Source organism: Chionomys nivalis, chromosome 7 (genome assembly GCF_950005125.1).
Source record: "Chionomys nivalis chromosome 7, mChiNiv1.1, whole genome shotgun sequence".
Taxonomy (NCBI): Eukaryota; Metazoa; Chordata; class Mammalia; order Rodentia; family Cricetidae; genus Chionomys; species Chionomys nivalis.
This window is the reverse complement of record NC_080092.1, coordinates 80,374,216-80,394,760: the sequence shown is the minus strand read 5'-3', so window position 1 is coordinate 80,394,760 and position 20,545 is coordinate 80,374,216. Positions and strand designations below refer to the sequence as shown.

Sequence of the window (20,545 nt, the reverse complement as noted above, 5' to 3'; positions counted from 1 at the left end):
GTCTTACCTGTCACATCATCACCAAGCACGCTTTTTGTTTTTCTTCTCTCTTTTGGGTTTTTGAGACAGAGTTTCACTGTGTAGCCCTGGCTGTCCTGGAATGCACTCTGTACCAGGCTGGCCTCGAACTCAGAAATTCTCCTGCCTCTGCCTCCTGAGTGCTGGGATTAAAAGCATGTGCCACCACTGCCTGGCTAACTTTTCTTCTTCTCTTTATCTGTGTTCTTTTTATTACAGGGAATAGTTTCCCTCACTAGTTAAGAAAAGTAAAATCCAGTCTAGCAGTTCCCTTTTTGCCAAGTCTAGCTGTTCTAGCAATGAAGTGAATCTGGAATTCCTGCCCTGTTTTGGTGTGGGTGTGAGTGCGTGTGCTGTTTTATGGTTTTGTTTTCTACCTCACTGTAGCCTTTTGTGCCCTGTGCTGAGGGTTAAACCCTGGAAGGGCTTCATACCTGCTATGCAAGGGACCTTACCACAGAGCTACATCACCAGTCCATTGTCCCCATTTGTGTGTCAGAAAGATTTCCCTCCCCATCGTCTACCCGCCATGAAACTAAGCATTGGCTCCATTTTAGGGCACTATCTTGATCAGAAGAGGCTGAAGCAGGGCCTGTATCGTCACCCATGGGATGATATTTCCTATGTTCTTCCGGAGCACATGAGCATGTAACTGCGTCAGGAACCCTGCTGTAATAAAAGGAAGACAAGAGCTCCCTCCTGAGTAAGAATGGACAGAGAGCTGGAAGCAGAGTCCATTATAGGCTGGGCCTGGATCAGAAATAGCCATTGATGTACAGGCGTGGAAGACCAACACCTGCAGGCTAGTATCCATGCAGTCCACACAAAGCTTAGTATTTTATATATATAAGCATAGAAATTGAAAACTAAGCCAATACTTGTGACATTTGCTCTGCTACCTGCTGTATCTATTGTATGGAAGACTAAGTACTCTCAGAATAGTGTTCTTCTAGGGCCTTATAATGTTGCTTTCTTTTTTTAATTAGTTAAAAGTTTATTTTTCCTTTGGAGGAAGGGAATGCAACTTTTAAGACATCAAGATACTGTCTGTCTGTAGGACCCACTCACATCTGGTGTCCCACTTCCCATTCCTCTTCACACAACATGAAGAACACTGTATTATTTCTGATTTTTAAGGATCTTTTTTTTTCTGTGTTATGTGTTAAGGGTTCATTTAGTATCCCACTGATATGTTCTGTGTTACGGATCAGTGTCTTCTTATGTCGGGGAGGGGTGGGGACCATTGCATCCTTAGCCATTGTCACACATATGTGGCGTAGTAACTTAAATGTAAAGTTGTAACATACTAGTGTTTAAAATGGAAACACAAGCAAAAAGCTGTGAAATGTCTCATGTCTCATGTTCTGTGTTTATGCAGCTGATTTGTCTGTTACTGAAGTGTGGGTCCAAAGCCTCATACAGCTGTTTTACATCTGTAACCCACAAAAATTCGGGCAGCTGCCACCTCAGTCTCCTCTCTGTATTATCATGTTTGGTTTAAATAAACTATACAGTAACAGTGGCGTGGTACTGTTCTGTGTCATCTGCTTTTGAGACCGAGATGTCCTGGAACTGTAGTCCAGGCTGGCCCCAGCTGGGATTAAAGACTATACCACTACCCCAGCTCTGGAACTGTAGTCCAGGCTGGCCTCAGCTGGGATTAAAGGTGTGTACCACTACCCCAGCTCTTAGTTTTACCATTTTAAAATCCACTTCCATCTCTCAAAAAGAAAAAGATAATGAAAATACCAGTATATATCCAGTCATGACCCCACCCCCAAAGGCTATAAAAACCTTAAAGTTTAGGCTTGGTGGCACCTTTTTTTTTTTTTTTTTTTTTTTTTTTTTGGTTTTTCGAGACAGGGTTTCTCTGTGGTTTGGAGCCTGTCCTGGAACTAGCTCTTGTAGACCAGGCTGGTCTCGAACTCACAGAGATCCGCCTGCCTCTGCCTCCCAAGTACTGGGATTAAAGGCGTGCGCCACCCTCGCCCGGCTTGGTGGCACCTTTAATTCCATCACTTGGGATCAGAGTTTGTTGAAGGAGCTGCGGACTGCGTTCCTGCCACCCAGCTCCTGGCCACCTGGCTAGCTTATGCCCCAAAATGACACACAAACTGTATTCTTTTAAACACTGTTTGGCCCATTAACTCCAGCTTCTTACTGGCTAATTCTTACATCTTGATTACCTATTTCTATTAATGTGTGTAGCACCCCAAGATGCACTTACTGGGAAGATTCTAGCCTATGTCCATCCCGGGTCAGAGCTTCATCGCATCTGCCCCAGAGAGGAGAGGAAATGGCGTCTTAGCTCACTTCCTCTTCCTCCCAGCATTCTGTTCTGTTTACTCCACCCACCTATGTTCTAACCTATGAGGCCAAACAGTTTCTTTATTGACCAATGAAATCCCACATCAAGAGTTCAAGGCCAGCCTGATCTCTTTGGCACCTACTAGGTTTTCGGACAGCCAGGGCTGCAAAATCTGATTTGTTGGTGGTGTTTGTTTGTTTTGTTTTTTTCAAAACGGGGTTTCTCTGTGTAGCCCTGGCTATCCTGATACTCACTCTGTAGACCAGACTGGCCCTGATCTCACAGAGATTCCTCCTGGCTTTCCTCCCAAGTGCTGGGATTAAAGGCATGTGCTACCACTACCTGGCTGTGAAACCTGTCTTGAAAAGAGAAAAAGCGGAAGGTAAAGAGATGGCCTAGGAGTTAAGAGCACAGGCTACTCTTCCAGAGGACCTAAGTTCAATTCCCAGCACCCACATGGCAACTCACAGCTGTCTGTAAGTCCTGTTCCAGAAGATCTGATGCCCTCATACGGGCATGCGTTCAGGAAAAACACCATTGTACATAAAGTAAAAATAAATACTTAAAAGAAAGAAAAAGCAGCCAGGCAGTGGTAGTGGCCTGTGCCTTTAATCCTAGTACTTGGAAGGCAGAGGCAGGCGGATCTCTGTGTCTTTGAGGCCAGCCTGGTCTATACAGAGCGAGTTCCAGGACAGGCTCCAAAGCTACAGAGAAACCTTGCCTCAAAAAAAAAAAAAGAAGAAGAAAAAGAAAGCTGATCTGGAGAGATGACTTGGTGGTTAAAAGCACTTGCTGCTCATCCCGAGTTCAGTTCCCAGAACCATTAGATTGCTCACAACCATCTGTAACCCTCCAGCTCCAGGGAATCCTACACCTCTAGCCTCTGAGGGCACCTTCACTCGTTTGCATATACACATATGTAGAGACATCTACACTTAATTAAAAGTAATTTTTGAAAAATCTTCAAGAATGAAAGAAAAAGCTTTTAAAAACAGGAGCTTTTGAAAAATTCACTTTTAACCTGCGCTTCACCTTCTCAATTAGTGGTAACTCTAGGCTTAATGACTTAAGCCAAAAGCTGGAGTCACCCTTCTGCTCTCCTGGGCTCCGAGTTCTGTTGATTTACCCTTGAACTCTCCTCTGATCTATCTGTGTCTGCTAACTGGTGCCCTTATTTCCTCTTTAGTCCTGGTACAATCCATCCTCCTTACAGACACCAGTGACATTTAGAAATCAAATTGAGGGCTGGTGAGATGGCTCAGCAGGTGAAGACATCAGCTGCCGAGCCTGCCGCGTGAATATGTCAGGAACCACGTGGAAGGAAATGATTGACTCCTGAACATTCTCCATCTACAGGTGTGCCGGGGCACAACTATACTACCTCCCTAGACTAAATAAATGTAAAAAGAAAATCGAATTAGGACACTGCACTTCCTTGCTTGAAGTCCCAAAGTGGCTTCTATTCATTTTTCTATGGCACCCTGGCTGTCCAGGAACTCACTCTGTAGACCAGGCTGGCTCGTTCCTCACTTTACTATATATGAAATGGTGGCTGTGTGGCAAACATTTGATTCAACACTACCTTGTTTAACCCTGTGTTCTAAAGAAGGCAATGCCCATAACTCCTCACCTTCATGTATTTAGCTGAAATGCAGGGGATTTTTTTGTTGGTTGGTTGGTTGGTTTTTGAGACAATCTAGCCCAGGCTGACCTACTGGAAATGGTCCATCCTTAGGGTCCCAAGTGCTAGGATTCAGGTGTAAGTCACCATACCCCTCTAAGACATTTTGTGATCTAACAAATAAAGCTTGCCTGAAGATCAGACTGCAGAGCTAAATCACTAGTTAGCCATAGAGGCCAGTGGCACACACCTTTAATCCCAGCACTGGGAGACAGAGATTGAGGGATTTCTGTGAGTTCAAGGCTACCCTGGGCTACACTAGATTGATCCAGTCTCAAAGAGAAATAGTAGCTCATACCTTTAATCCCAGTACTTGGGAGTCACACACCTTTAATTACAGCACTGGGAGGCAGAGGCAGGTGAATCTCTGAGTTCGAGGCCAGCCTGGTCTACAGAGTGGGTTCGAAGATAACCAAGGCTACACAGAGAGACCCTGTCTCAAGAAAACCACACAAAAAAAAGGCCCTCAGAGGACCAAGTTGACTTCCAGCACATCAGGTGAGTCTTTCACCCCTGTAACTCGAGCTCCACTGTTCTCTGTAGGCTCCAGGGCACACATGAGCATATACACAGACACTTAGATAAGAATAAAATTAAGGATCCCAGCACTCGGGAGGCAGAGGCAGGCGGATCTCTGTGAGTTCGAGACCAGCCTGGTCTACAAAGGGAGTTCCAGGACAGGCTTCAAAGCTACAGAGAAACCCTGTCTCGAAAAACAAACAAACAAACAAAAAAAAAAAGAATAAAATTAAGGGGCTGGAGAGATGGCTCAGAGCACTAGTTGCTCTTCCAGAGGTCCTGAGTTCAATTCCCAGCAACCATATGGTGGCTCGCAACCATCTGTAATTTGATCAGGTTCCCTCTTCTGGCATGCAGACAGAATACTGCATACATAATAAACAAATTAAAAAACAAAAAAAGCTGGACGGTGATAGCGCATGCCTTTAATCCCAGCACTCAGGAGACAGAGACAGGTGGATCTCTCTGAGTTCGAGGCCAACCTGGTATAGAGAGCTAGTTCCAGGACAGGCTCCAAAGCTACAGAGGAAACCCTGTTTCGAAAAAAAATACTTTTAAGTTGGTTTTTCAAGGCAGGGTTTCACTGTGTAAAAGCTCTAGCTGTCCTGGAACTCGCTCTGTAGACCAGACTGGCCTTAAGCTCAGAGATTCGCCTGCTTCGGCCTCCTCAGTACTAGGATTAAAGGCGTGCCCCACCACTGCCCAGCCAAAGCCACGTTTTAAAATATAAATTGGGCGTGGTGGTTACATGCCTTTAATCCCAGCAGGGGTAGGTGGATCTCTGTGAGCTCCAGGCCATCCTGATCTACAGAGCGAGTTCAAAATCAAACAAACTAAGTTTCTGTGTGTGCGTGTGGTGGTGAGGATAGCCTCTAAAGCAATTTAAAGTAGAAAATTCAACAAAACACGCACAGACGGCAACCCTAACCCCCTCCGCCCCCAGTTTGCCTCACTAGAAAGCGCAAGCTTGGCGGAAATGCGCAGGCGCAGCTCCGCCCCGCGCGCACTATTTAATCCCAGAATTCCTTTGTGTCGCACCAGTGTTGCCGCACCGTTCGGAAGCTGAGGGGCCGGTGCGGCGGCTTCAAGATGGCGGCGGCGGTGGCGGCTGCGGCGGCCGCGGCGGCCGCGGCTGCATCTCTCCAGGTGCTGGAGATGGAGAGCATGGAGACTGCCGCCGTCGGTTCGGCGAGCCTGGCTGCCGAGATCCGAGGAGGTAGCACGTTGGACTTCGGGCCCGGGATCTCTGTCATGGAGGCGAGCGGGGGCGATCCAGGCCCAGAGGCCGAGGACTTCGAGTGCAGCACTCACTGCTCCGAGCTGTCCTGGCGGCAGAACGAGCAGCGGCGGCAGGGCCTGTTCTGCGACATCACCCTGTGCTTCGGGGGGGCCGGAGGTCGCGAGTTCCGTGCCCACCGCTCGGTGCTGGCCGCCGCCACCGAATACTTCACGCCCTTGCTTTCCGGCCAGTTTTCCGAGTCGCGCTCCGGCCGGGTGGAGATGCGCAAGTGGAGCTCGGAGCCGGGACCCGAGCCTGACACGGTGGAAGCCGTTATCGAGTACATGTACACCGGGCGCATCCGAGTGAGCACCGGCAGCGTGCACGAGGTGCTGGAGCTGGCCGACAGGTAGACGATGGGGGGGGCGAGCGGGGGTTGGGGAGGGGTCGTGTCTGCGGGGACGGGCGGGACAGCCACCGCGCCTGGCACGGAGGATGCCTTTGAGAGTCTAGCTGGTACGCCTTGCACCTTAGAGCGCAGGTTCCCGGTGTAGGGACAAAGACGGTGAAAAGCTGTGTGATGACGACATAAAAAAAAAAAAAAAAAAGCAGTGGAAGGCTAGCTGCGGGATGGAGGAGCTGACATTTAAGCCGACCTCGGAATGGCAAGAGAAATTAGCAGTGCAAAGGCGGATGGACGCGCCTCACAGGCTCCCAAAGGCCCTCGGTCGGGATCCAGCTTGTGAGTCTGGATCTGCCGGGCGACGGGGAGGGTGGTGTATGAGATGCTTTGGGGAAAGTTTAGCATTTTACTGGGTGTGATGGATGAGAAAGTGGGTAGAGAGATGATCTGACTGAAATATTTCCAAAGGTTTACTTAGCTATTGTGGAAAATGGATGGTAGGGAGCCAGAAAAAGATGGCCCAGAGGTCGGTTTGGAGGAGGCAGGTGGACGCCGTTTTTAGGGATGGTAGTATTGTTTGTTACAAACCCTTTAACACGCACCTCTTGAGCCGAGGTGTGCACCAGACACTGATTTTCATGTGAACAAAACACATGAAAATAAATCCCTTTCCTTACGGATCTCCTGTCGTTTAACAATGAATGTCTAGCCTGTTGAATGGCTGTCACAGCTGTGATGATACAGCGGAATGTAATGTGGAGGGTGATGGAGGGGTGTTTGTTTGTTTGGTTTGTTTTTTGTTTTCGAAACAGGGTCTTCCTATGTATCTCTGGCTGTCCTGGAACTCACTATGTAGCCCAGGATGGCTTTGAACTCAGAAATCCACCTGCCTCTGCGTGCTAGGATTTAAGGAGTGCACTGCTATGGCCAGCTGAGAGGAGCTATTTTTAAATTGGGTGGATAGAGGAAGTTCAAAAGACATAATAAAGGGATGTCGGTGGCAAGGTAGTGTGCTTCAGCTAGAGATTGCCAATCTAAAACCCCCACATAGAGAGATAGAGAACAGTAGGGTCCTGTAGCTGGACGGGAGGGAGGGAGGGAGGGAGGGAGGCAGTTAAAAGGAACAAAAGCATCATAGTGAGAATGGAGCCCTTAAGATAGTGGTTCTCGACCTTCCTAGCTGTGACCCTTTAATACAATTTCTCATGTTGTGGTGACCCGGTGAGCATAAAGTTATTTTTGTTGCTATTTCACAATTATAATTTTGCTAGTGTTATGAAACGTAACATAAATATCTAATATGCAGACTGATAGGCGACCCCTGTGAAAGGGTCATTTGACCCCAGGGAGTCTCAACCCGCAGACAGAGAACCACAGCGTTATGGGCCGCCTGTGAAAGGAGCTGAACTTTTGTTTTTTGAGACAGGGTTTCTCTGTAGCTTTGGAGTCTGTCCTGGCACTAACTCTGTAAACCAGGCTGGCCTTGAATTCAGAGATCTGCCTGTCTCTGCCTCCCAAGTGCTAGGATTAAAGGCGTGCGCCACCATTGCCCAGCTACACAGGGTTTCTTTGTGTAGCCTTAGCTGTCCTAGAACTAGCTCTCTAGATCAGGCTAGTCTCAAAGTCATAGCACTCTGCCTGCCTCTGCCACCCAAGTGCTGGGATTAAAGGTGTGCCCACCACTGCCCGGCTAGAGCTGAACTTTTTAAAATTAGAAGTTGGTGAGAATGATAAATTCTGTATTGGGAAAAAAGGATGCAATGCTGGGAGGATGCAGACTAGTTTAAGTCACCACAATAGTGGTAGAGGCTTGGAGAAGGAAGGGTGATGAGAAGAGGTGACACCTGTGTGTGTATGCTTTGAGGTTTATTTTATGTATATGGGTGTTTTGCCTGCATTTATATGTGCGCAGTGTTAGTGCTTGGTGCCTAAGGAGACCAGAAAGAGAGCATGTCATGCTGGCAATTGAACCTGAAGAACAGCCAGTGCTTTTAACTACTGAGTCATCTCTGCAGGACATCTGTGTTTTGAAGTAGAGATGAACTGCAAGTGGACTTGATATGGGAGTAAGGAAAAAAAAATTTTTTGACCCTAGCACTTGGAAAGATCTGATTATTATTACAGTCTGAGGAAATGCTGGGAATTTCATCCCAGCACTCTTGGAAAGCAGAGACAAGCAGATCTCTGAGTTTTAGACCAGTTTTAGTTTGATCTGTATATTTAGGCCAGCCAGGGTTTCATAATGAGATCTACCCCACCTCTTCACTCCTCAAAAAAGATGTGGGAAAATAGGGGTTGTGGGGATGGCCCAGCCATAGATAAAATGCCAGTACTGCAGCATGAGGACTTGACTTCAGTTCTTTAAAAATTAGGCATGGTAACCCCAGCCTTGAGGGAAAGGGCAGAGACGGGCTGATTTCTAAGGCTCATTGGCCAGCCAGACTGGCCCAGTGGATAGGGCTCAGTGAGAGACCTTGTCTGAAAAGAATAAAGGTCGAGGGGCTGGAGAGATAGATAGCCCAGTGGCTAAGAGCACTTGTTACTGTTGCAGAAGACCTAGGTTGGATCAGTTCCCAATGCCCACATGTTGGCTCATAACCATCTGTAACTCCTGTTCCAGTAGATCTGATATCTTCTGGCCATCAAGGACATCAGGCACACATGGTGAACAGATAAACATGTAGGCAAAACATTTGTGCACATAAATCTTTTTTAAAAAGTCTAGAATAAGATGGAGATCAATCAAGGAAAGACATCTGATATCAAAGCCTTGTGCCTCTCTCCACATTCATACTCAAACACACAAAAGATATTGAAAATTGAACAGATATGAGAAGGTCAGTGTGGACTTGCTCACAATGTCTGGATAAGCTGTTAGATTGAGGAACATTGGATGTCCAGTTAAGTTATGAAGGAAATCACAAGTAGAAACAGTGTCACAAATAGGATATTTCCAGGGATTGGAGAGATTGCTCAGCCATTAAGAGCAATGACTGCTTTTCCAGAGGACCTGTGTTCAATTCCCAGAACCCATATGGTGCTTCACAGCCATCTGTAATTCCAGTTTGAGGGTCCAACTCCCTCTTCTGATATTGGCAGTAGGCTTATACGTACATTCAGGCACTTGGAAAGCAGAGGCAGGCGATTTTTGTACAGCCAGGACTGTTACACAGAGAAACTCTGTCTCAAAAAACAAAAGTATTAAAAAGGATTGGGTTTAAGGTAGAGTGCCTACTTAGTTGACTGTAAAATAGGAAATGGTGGAATATGTTTGTGCTGAAGAAAATGATTCTGTGGAAGAAGAGAAACTGATAAATCAAGGAAGGCCGTAATCCTCCATACTAAAGTTGGAGATTGAGTGTTGCACTCCTGTAATTCCAGCACTTGGGAGCCTGAGGCAGGAGATCTAGGCCAACCTGGACTATTTAGTGAGACCCTTTCCAGAAAATAGTAAGGATCGGATGCTGTCTGTGGTGGCTCATGTTTTTTTTTTTTTTTTTTTTTTTTGCTTTTTCGAGACAGGGTTTCTCTGTGGTTTTGGAGCCTATCCTGGAACTAGCTCTTGTAGACCAGGCTGGTCTCGAACTCACAGAGATCCGCCTGCCTCTGCCTCAAGTGCTGAGATTAAAGGCGTGTGCCACTGGCTCAAGTCTTTAATCCCAGCAGCAGCAGGTGGTCAAGGCCACCAAGGCTACACAGGGAGACCCTATCTCAAAATGAAACCATAGGGCTGGGCGGTGGTGGCGCACGCCTTTAATCCCAGCACTTGGGAGGCAGAGGCAGAAACCCTGTCTCGAAAAACCAAAAAAAAAAAAAAAAAAAAAAAAGAAACCATAGGCCAAAGTGGGAAAGAAAATACAAGGTATAACTGCAGATAGATTGGTGGGAAGATAAAGTCCCTGCCTACCTGTTTGCTTGTCTTAAAATGCAAGACTGGGTCCTCAGGATGAGGTAGGATGTTTACAGGCCTGAGAAGGATTGTTAAATGAAACCCAGAAGAAGAGCTATTATCAAGTTTGCTTGGTCTGTCTGTGACTTAAAACTCTAACTTGCTGACATGGTGGTGCATGCCTTCATTCTTTTCACTAGGGAAGCAGAGACAAGGGCTACATAGAGAGACCTTGTCTCAAAAATACAAAAAAAAAACCAAACAAACAAAAAAAACAAAATCTTAACTGTTCTCCATCTTTTACACGTGCCTGAAATGATCGAGCTTAATGAGCTCTGAGGTAAGATCGTCTTCTCTGTGCCCACATATGCTGTCTGTGATTAGAAATAATAGAATGAGCAGAGTCTCTAGGCTCAGCGCTTTAATCCCAGCTCCTCAGGAGGCTGAGGCAGAAGAATCACTGATTAAGATAGATCCTGTCTCTAAAATGAAGGTTGGAGGGAGGGATTAATAGTAGAGCACCTGCCTAGTACGTTTTAGACCCTAAATTGAATCCCCAGTCCTATATATAATAAATAAATATAAACAGACATGTGCAGCACAGTGTTCCTTACATAACAATGCCAAGTGTGCTATTGTTTTAATAGAGTAATGCTTCCCAAAACCTGTCTAAGGGGGTATACTTCAGAATTACCTGCTAAACATAGGAGCTTGAGGCAGCCTGGGAATCAGGTGGTTCTGGCACCCAGATTGTCTGGGGCTCTCTGGAGTCTAGAGCCTTTACTCGCCACTCTACCTGGTCTTTGTTTCATCTCTAAGATGGGAATGTTTCTTCAAGAAGGTTAAGAGAGCTTGTCTTAATTCGTCTGTATTTTGTAATTAAGTAGTTACTAAGCACAGTAACCATAATAATAAGCCATTATTGAATAGAAATGGGCCTGTCTTGATGACATCATTCTTAGATTGTTTAAGGTTCTTTTCAGTTAAAGGGTCTTTTTCTTCTATAACCTTGGTCTCAGATTCACCTCTCTTGGGCTAAGTGCTATTAGATTTATGATTTGAGCGAACGCTGTTGTGTTTTGTTTTAATTCATATTAGTTTAGGTGGGTGGGCACTGTGCTATAAATCACTTTTCTTTTTTTTAAGCTACACATGATTTTTTTGTTGTGATTTTGTTTTATTTCCAGGCTTCAGCCTTGGGTAAAGCCCCTTAGTCTACTTTCTGTGATTGCCCAAAGAGATGAAAACCTGACTCGGCCAAGGCTGAGTTCTTTGAGATACCTGACCAAGCTGAGCCTTTAGGAAGTTATAGTTCCTGCCTGCCTCTAGTTTAGACTAGATGATCATACTGCCTTTCACCAAAATTGTTTCTCATTAAAAAAGAACCGAAGGCTGGGAGTGATAGTGCATGTCTGTGATCCTGGCACATAATTGGTAGAAGCAGAAGGGTCGTCCTTCGCTATATGGTGTGTTGGAGACCAGCCTGGGCTACTTGAGATGCTGTCCCAAAAAAACAAAGCAAAGCCAAAATAAATAAATCAGAGGTCCAGTGACTGCAAAAGGATTAGAAAAGATGTAAAGGGCTGGAGAGATGGTTCAGTGGTTAAGAGCATTGCCTGCTCTTCCAAAGGTCCTGAGTTCAATTCCCGGCAACCACATGGTGGCTCACAACCATCTGTAATGAGGTCTGGTGCCCTCTGTCCTGCAGGCATACATGCAGACAGAATATTGTATACATAATAAATAAATAAATAAATAAATAAATAAATAAATAAATAAATAAATTTTTTAAAATGTCAAAAAAGAGGCTGGGCAGTGGTGGCACACGCCTTTAAACCCAGCACTCGGGAGGCAGAGGCAGGCGGATCTCTGGGAGTTCGAGGCCAGCCTGGTCTACAGAGCTAGTTCCAGGACAGGCTCCAAAGCTACAGAGAAACCCTGTCTCGAAAAACAAAACAAAAAAATGTCAAAAATGCATTTGGATTGGCATTTGTCCTTGTTGTATGTGTGTATCTGTGTGACAATATGTGCATATGGGTGCAGTGCCCAAGAAGGCCAGAAAAGGGCATTGGACCCCTTGTAACTGGGGTTAGGCAGTTGTGAGCTACTCAGTGTGGGTACTGGGAACCAAACTCAAGTCTTCAGATGCCGTCCTTTGGCTTCCAAGGGTACCAGTTATGAATGTCACACATAGACATACATGCAGACAAAATACCCATACATAGAAAATAGAATCCAGGCATAGTGGCACATATTTTTAATCCCAGCACTCGAGAGGCAGAAGGAAGATCCCCATGTTTCCAGACAGACAGAGTTAAATGATGAGACTCTGTCTTAAAAAAAAAATAATAATAAAGGCCAGGCAGTGGTGGCACACACTTTTAATCCCAGCACTCAGGAGTCAGCCAGGTGGATCTCTGTGAGTCTGAGGCCAGCCTGGTCTACAGGTGAGTTCTAGAACAGCCAGAGCTCAACACAAAGAAACCTAATTTCAAAAAAACAAAACAAAGCAAACAAACAATAAATAAATGAATTAATTAATTTTGAAAAAGTTTTCCATGCAGGCCTTGACCTTGTGATTCTCCTATCTCGGTCTCCTGAGTTTATGATTCATGAATACAGGCATGAGCATGTAATCTCACTTTTTACAAATGTATTATTGTGTGTCTATGATGTGAGGGTGCCAGAGTGCACACCTGGAAGTAAGATAATCAAGAGGACAACTTTGACTTTATGTGGGCTCTAGGGACTGAACTTGGATCTCTAGGCTTGCTCTGGCAAGTGCTTTTTCCCTCTGAGCCATCTGCATAATAAGACCTATCTCAACCCCTTCCTCCTGAAAAGCTTGCTTGTTTTTTTTTTCTTTCCAGATACTGTGCTTATAAGATTAATCCTACCATTTCAATGTGTATAATTCAAGTGCACCTGCATTGCAACCAAATGAGATAATTACATTCCAAAATTAATCTTTTCTCTTTTTCTTGATTCTAGATTCTTACTGATTCGTTTAAAAGAATTTTGTGGAGAATTTCTCAAGAAAAAACTTCATCTCTCAAATTGTGTGGCCATTCATAGTTTAGCCCACATGTACACCCTAAGTCAGCTTGCTATGAAAGCTGCAGAAATGATCCGGAGAAATTTCTATAAAGTCATTCAGGATGAAGAATTTTATACTTTACCTTTCCATCTCATTCGAGACTGGCTTTCGGATTTGGAAATTACTGTGGATTCTGAAGAAGTTCTTTTTGAAACGGTTTTGAAGTGGGTTCAGAGAAATGCTGAAGAGAGAGAGAGATACTTTGAAGAACTTTTTAAATTGCTCAGGTTGTCCCAGATGAAACCCACCTACCTTACACGGCATGTCAAACCAGAGCGTCTGGTGGCCAATAATGAAGTTTGTGTCAAGCTGGTGGCTGATGCAGTGGAGAGGCATGCACTCAGAGCAGAGAACATACAGTCTGGCACACTCCAGCATCCCACATCCCATGTCTCACTCTTACCTCGCTACGGACAAAACATGGACGTAATCATGGTTATTGGAGGTGTGTCAGAAGGAGGAGACTATTTAAGTGAATGTGTGGGATATTTTGTTGATGAGGACAGATGGGTCAATCTGCCCCACATTCATAATCACCTTGATGGACATGCTGTTGCAGTAACAGAATCTTATGTGTATGTTGCTGGCTCGATGGAACCAGGCTTTGCTAAGACTGTGGAAAGGTACAACCCAAACTTGAATACATGGGAACACGTTTGTAGTCTGATGACGAGAAAGCATTCTTTTGGGCTAACAGAAGTCAAAGGGAAGCTGTATAGCATTGGAGGACATGGCAATTTTAGCCCCGGCTTTAAAGATGTGACTGTTTACAATCCCGAGCTTGATAAATGGCACAACTTAGAATCGGCACCAAAGATTCTTCGAGATGTCAAAGCACTAGCTATTGAAGACCGGTTTGTGTACATTGCTGCCCGCACTCCTGTGGACCGGGACACCGAGGATGGATTGAAGGCTGTAATTACTTGCTATGATACAGAGACTCGACAGTGGAAAGATGTAGAATCTTTACCACTTATTGACAATTACTGTTTTTTCCAGATGTCTGTGGTCAATTCAAACTTTTATCAGACAGCATCTTGCTGTCCCAAGAGTTATTCTTTAGAAAACGAAGAGGCAGTAAGAAAAATTGCCGGTCAGGTGTCTGATGAGATCCTTGAAAGCTTGCCTCCAGAAGTCCTGAGCATTGAAGGAGCAGCCATTTGCTATTATAAAGATGATGTCTTCATTATTGGAGGCTGGAAAAACAGCGATGATATTGACAAACAGTATCGGAAAGAGGCCTACCGATACTGTGCTGAGAGAAAGAGGTGGATGCTCCTTCCTCCCATGCCTCAGCCCCGTTGTAGAGCCACCGCTTGTCATGTTAGGATCCCCTACCGATATCTGCATGGCACACAGAGATACCCTATGCCTCAAAATTTAATGTGGCAGAAGGACCGCATCAGACAGATGCAAGAGATACACCGGCACGCCCTGAACATGCGGAGAGTGCCAAGTTCCCAAATTGAATGCTAAACTTGCCGACGTGTGCAGCTGGAAACTGTTCTCCCCATCCAATGGGGCTGGAGATGCCTGGACTGTTACTTGGAAAAGTATGTCAATAACTTATTTTCTACTTGGACTTACTACCCTATAACGGAAGATAGTTAAAAAAACAAACAGGAAACTCAGTTTAGTGTGGTAATTTTTGTTAACTTACAGTCCTGTCTTAAGTTTGTATGCTGACAAATAAGATCTTATTAAAGAGAAGTGGGGGAAAGCAAGTCTAGTTATTTGGCCTTTTTTTCTGCCAACAACTGTAACTCCTTTGTTTTAGGGACCTATATTTGGGGCTTTAAGCACCAGCATTATTTGCACATTTACTTTGATATTCCTTTACATTTTGTGTAGATTGTTTGTTTTTAGTGATATCAATTTATGCATTAAGTTCTCATCTGCAGGAGGCATGTGCAATAGTGAGACTGGATCTGAAGGTAAAAGCACAATGTTTCAGCAAGATTGATCTCAGAATGTTGGTGCTCACGTTTGTTGTGTGTGTTTATAAATGCTGTTTTTGTTCCTTGGAAAGAGTGACCAATGAGAAGTTTGTGATTGGCATATCATCTGGCTTTTGTTTCTGCTACAGCTATTTATAGACTTGAAGCCGTCATTCTGAGATGAGAATTGGGGAGGTATTAGTATTTAGCTGATTGACTAGAGAGGAAGTTACATAGGTGAAGTTTGTTTCTCTAAGAAAAGTGTTCAGTGTTGCTGAGAAAGCAAGTGAACAACATTTTGAAACACTTTGAAGGGTTGTGACTGAGCTGAGGAGGATGCAGCATGCCCGTGACAATCACACGCGATGCCTTCAGTTCATTTTTTGCTCCACTGAATATTATATAGGCTCTTCATCAGTTCTTTCCACAAGAAAAACTTTCAAAATGGCAAGGAAAGTAAGAGTTTAGAAAATACTCCTCTAAGAGAAGCCATATTATTTCTGGCCCTTAATTGTCATAATATTGTACTGGATTACCCTAGACTTTAATTGTAATTTAGAGCCTAGAATACCAAACCTGAGTACATAGTTTTGGCTTTTAAAAATTTAAGGTTTTCACATAACACATTTAATAGAAAAATGTCAAAAGGTTAAATAATCAGTTCAATGGCTGTCATCTTTCAGAAAAGGTTTTTAATCTATACATATTTTTATTACTCTCCCTAAAGTAGTCTTAGTTTTTTGAGACAGGGTCTCTCTATTTAGCCATGGCCGGCCTGGAGCTCACTAGGATAGACTAGGCTTTGACCGTACATAGATCCTGAGGGGAAAGCTTTATTAACATTTTCTTGAGCTGTTATTTTAGAGCTCTCATATTCAAGGTCTATAACTCTCAGTTGCTTTAGGTATATCCTTGAGTCCCATTCTCTTAGTGTCTGCATATTCTTTGTTTGCTGATCTTATCACCTATTTCTGTGTATGGTATTGAGGGTTAGCTCTTTTCTTTACAGTGTCTTTTGAACCTTGTATTGGTATCATTGCTTTTGTACTATTTTTGATAATAAATACCTGCTCGGTACTTAATTTTTTTTTTTGTTTTTGTAGACAGAGTATATAGTTTCCCATTTTTCTTTAAGGATCTGGATCTAATTTGTACTTAATTTCTAAACTCCCTTGTGCAGGACTTTAGTCTTGGAGTGCTCAGCCTTAGGCTTTTGTGAGTAATCCTGTCCTTGGTGGAACATTGTACAACTTCTCTTTGTGAATCCTACCATCAAAGAAACATTTCTCTTTTGGATTTTGGTTTTAATGCAAATCTCAACTTGCAGAGATTTCCCCAGATCTTGCTGATTTTATTTTACCTTTGATTTTTTTGGTTTTTGTTTTCTTGATAGTCTTTCTATATAGTGTTGACTGGCCTGGAAGTCTCTGTGTAGACCAGGCTGGCCTAAACTCATGGAGATCTACCTTCCTCTGTCTGGGGTTAAAGGCCATGTCCCACCCACTATGCTGGGCTTGACGGCTCTGTAGCACACTAATTTTATTTTCCACTTCAGTTTCTTTTGTAAGTTCATGGTGTTAAGTCATTAGGGTCTTTCATGGCATTTCCTTCTTTTCTGACCTAGTATTGTCTGTACATTTTGTTTTCCTTTGTAGCCTTCTTTCACCTGGTCTGTTTCATCTAAACCGTGAGCCCCCTTGACTTGCAGCACAGCACCAGTGATGGATCTGGACTTCCCAAACCTCTGTACTCTGTACTCAGAGATTCTCTGAAAGAGCTGTTTTGTCTATAAGCTTCTGGATATTGGTTCCCCGTCCTTGTAGATTTGCTGTCTTAAGCATGGTCAGCAGCATCAGTGCCACTGTGCTTCAGCGCCTCTGGCACTTGTGATTGTCATTCGTTCCAACCTAATTCCTTTCACTCCCATCACTTCTTTCTAAACACTGTTATGCTGGATTGGCTTTGAGACTATATGAATGTTTTTCATATTCAGGAAGAATTTCCATATTGATTTAACATTGACAAGTCAATTGTAGTCAGTCCAAAGACATCTTGATTGATTTGTTGATTCATAACTGGTATATAAGCATTCTTTAGTAAAGATTCAGTTGAGATCCTCACTGACAGCCAGGGTAAAGCCACTACTTTTTCTTGCTTCAGTATTCACTTAATGTTCAAGGGTTTTTTTGTTTTGTTTTGTTTTGCTTTTTGTTTGTTTTTAACAAGCTTAGAGAACACAGTTACATTAAGCATGCATTTTAGAGCAACACTGCTCTCCAGCAGAATAGAGGAATGTTCTCTTGACATTGTAGGGCCTTCATCAGACCTGTGCAGTCACCACTTCTGAATAGTCATACACACAAGCAGTATATAAAGCAGTTAGGAGTGCAGATAATTCTCAAGGTGGCATCACTAATAGGTCCCATCCTCTAATGGGCTTTGACCTCAAGGAAGTTACATCAAGGAATACCCATTTTTTGAGTTTCTATACACTCCTGGACTTTATGCAAGTTAGTATTCAGGCTAAATCTTTCAACACTCACTTAGCATAGATTCCTGTTCAGTGGGCTGGAGAGATGGATCATCAGGTAAGAACATTTGCTTTTTTTCCACTGAGTCTGGTTCCCCACATCCACTTCAGGCAGCTCACAAGCCTCTATAACTCCACCTTCAGGGAATCTAATACCCATGGCCCCTGTAGGCACCTGCATTCATTCACATGGACTTATCCACAAGCAGACACAGACATCTAATTAATTAAAAATTGGGTATGGAAGTGCTCATCTGTGATCGGAGCATTTGGGAAGCAAAGGCAAGAAGATCAGGAGTTCTGAGCCAGTCTAGTTAGTATACATGTGAGACCCTGCCTCAAACTAACCAACAACAAAAGGGTAACTAATAATGGCAGTACATAAATAATATAAAATAAAGACTCTTGATGGTTTGTATTGTAAATCCGATTTTTTTTTTTTTTTTTTAATTTAAGAATGTCTTTACCTCCTTCTCTCATTCTGGAAAAGTCCAAGAAGAGTGATCTATACTTCCCCGATTGTACTAGAGTTAACTTTATTAGGTGATAAAATATCAGAAGCACAACCAGAAATTTAAGCTATTTGCTTAATGTTCTTGGATTCTGTACTGATAATTTTCTTGAAGTGTCTAAATTAGTGTTCTTGCCCAGGACAAGGGTTAATAGCTATGTTGGAAATGTGCTTTAAAACCATTTAACTTAAACTGAAGTGAGTCTGGGAAACCACAAGTCCTTTCCGCATAAAGGACCTGTTATCCTCCCCCTTTCCCTTAACTTTTTCTCAGTTTCCATCCTTTGGGTTTCTTTAGGCTGGTGTGTTACAGTGCTGGGAACTGAACACATGCTAGGGAAACACTCTGCCAACTGGGTTGCTTCCCAGCCCTCTTTGTGGTTACCTTCATAACATAAATAAGCCTTTGGATTCTGAGAAGCATTCCTTAGTTGTAAGAGGTCTGTGCACTGAAGGAAGCTTGCCTTTATCTCTAATTGTACAAGCAAATCATTTAATATTTCATCAGGATGCCAGCTTTCTCCAGAAGAATGTCATATATTTTGATTTTTGACTTTTTGGTCCCAGAATTGTATTTTGGGGCTGTCACCACCAAGTTGTTAATAGGGCCATCTTTTTGTCTTTTTTTCCCCCCTTTATTTTTTGGCAGACAATATAACTCCTAAGGTTTAGGTATAATCTGGTTTTAAAAACTTGATTGAAACCGCTGTTTTTTTGACTCAGCAGGCAGCCTAGACCCTGGCTGAATGAAGGGGTAAGTCCTTCCTTGCATGATGGTGTGCAGGTTTTCCTGACTACCAAGTTTCTAATGTTCATATGTGAATTCACATGTGTGGCTTCACCACCATAACTTGTGTCTCCTAAATACTCTAACTAACTTGTTAGGAAGGGAAGAAACCAGATTTGCTTAAATCTGTTCAAGGCTGACATTCTGAAATTTTAAACTGGACATAACAGTATTTATAATAATAATCGTGCAGGTCTAATATAGCTCTTTGTGAAAAGTTATAGACATAGCTTTTTTAAAAAAAGTTAAATATATTCAAGCGAACCTTTGTTTTGTTTTTATTTTTCTATGTTAGAAAGAACTCGATTATACCAAAAAAGGTACGACTGTCCATTACTTGGAGTAAGGCTACTTCCACATCATAATGGGCCCTACCTGTCTACCTTTTAGGTTGAGAATGTCAGTCGTGAGCTTAGGGTTTAAGCGATCATCACTTGCATGATTAGTCTTGTGTATCCTGATAGCTTTGCTTTTTTGTGCCAGTTCAAAGTAACATTTTTGCTAAGAACACTTAAAATTAACTGACATCAGTTTTGTTTTGGTTACCTGGTTGTGTGTAGTATTTCTGGGACCAAAAATTTTAAACTACTGAGCTATTAAAATACAGATGCTCAGTCTGAAGCCAGAGAGCGCCTTTGTGTTCCAGCCCTGTCATAGCTGGTAGGCAGGTTCTTGTGCACACTTTCCTCTCTGACTGTAGCATGTGGTGTGTTTGAAATACTTCCTTTTCTGCTTCCTGATTCAAGTGTCAACACTATAAGTAGACTGGAGCTGTGTTACATATTTTAGCTACTCGGTCTAATAAAGTATACAGGACCTCTTTCTGGTACCTCTGAACTAAGCTTACGTGCAAAGGGCATGTTAGTCACATTTCATGTCTTTGAACATATATGGTGTTGTGAAATATTCATCTACACTAGAAAAATGCGGTGCTTCGACCCTAGACTATTTGAGCAACAATTCAGTCTGTTCTCAGCCATTAAACATTTTGGCACGACTCGTCACTCCGTTTGTTATTTTCTTGAGGAAAGTCCATTTTGTTGTTGTACTTACAGCACATGTTCTGGTCGTGATACCAGACAGTTGTTGAGAGTTGTAAGACAATGACGGCAACTTTACAAAGTAGTCATTTGCTGCGAGGACTTTACTTAGCCAAATCACTGCTCCCTGTAACCCTTACAGAGCTTTTGGCTTACTCTGTGACCCTTGCTAGGAGTGTGGTACCTTGAAGCACTTGTTAATCAGTTACCCCTCCTGCTTTCTGCACCTGTGAAACACAGTACTTGCTAGGTGTTTGAAGATTTTACCATCTATGGGCCGGGGCTAGTTGTGTTATTTGTAAAATAAGTATTTAGTTTAAAAACAGTTTTCTTGGCTTAGTGGCACCCAAGCCCCTATGCAAGATAGAATCTTGGTTTTCTCCCTTCAGATTAGAGGAGATGTAGTATTTAGAACACTCTGAGATATTGTGTTTATGTTCCTGAAGCTAGCTTGCTCGTGTTCAAGTTACTAATTGTCTAAATGTAAGTTTTCAATAAACATATTTCTGTAGAGCTGGTTTTGTACTGTGTGGTTCTTTTCTTAATTATGCACTGTTGAAAATAATCACCTTCTTTCTTAACTCCCTCATTTATCCAACCCTTGCT

At 43.3% G+C, this 20,545-nt stretch overlaps 2 protein-coding genes across 4 annotated transcripts in view; both read left to right on the top strand.

Moving 5' to 3' along the window:
- The window catches only part of Acly (ATP citrate lyase), a 50,256-nt gene extending 48,721 nt beyond the window's left edge, over positions 1-1,535 (top strand). For both annotated transcript variants that reach the window (XM_057774414.1, XM_057774415.1), the window contains one exon: positions 576-1,535. In XM_057774414.1, the coding sequence (XP_057630397.1) occupies positions 576-670 (95 nt within the window). In that variant the 3' untranslated portion in view covers positions 671-1,535. The remainder of the gene's footprint in view (positions 1-575) is intronic.
- A 4,044-nt stretch (positions 1,536-5,579) lies between these two features.
- Positions 5,580-20,545, top strand: part of Klhl11 (kelch like family member 11) — a 28,736-nt gene continuing 13,770 nt past the window's right edge. Inside the window, exons 1-2 of one of the 2 annotated variants that reach the window (XR_009057369.1) lie at positions 5,580-6,154; positions 13,029-14,687. Coding sequence is in view for 1 of the 2 variants with exons in the window: in XM_057773556.1 (XP_057629539.1) it covers positions 5,616-6,154; positions 13,029-14,610 (2,121 nt within the window). In the remaining variant the exon portion in view is untranslated. Of the gene's footprint in view, positions 6,155-13,028; positions 20,447-20,545 lie in introns of those variants that run through there. The other variant, XM_057773556.1, reaches the window with a different exon arrangement.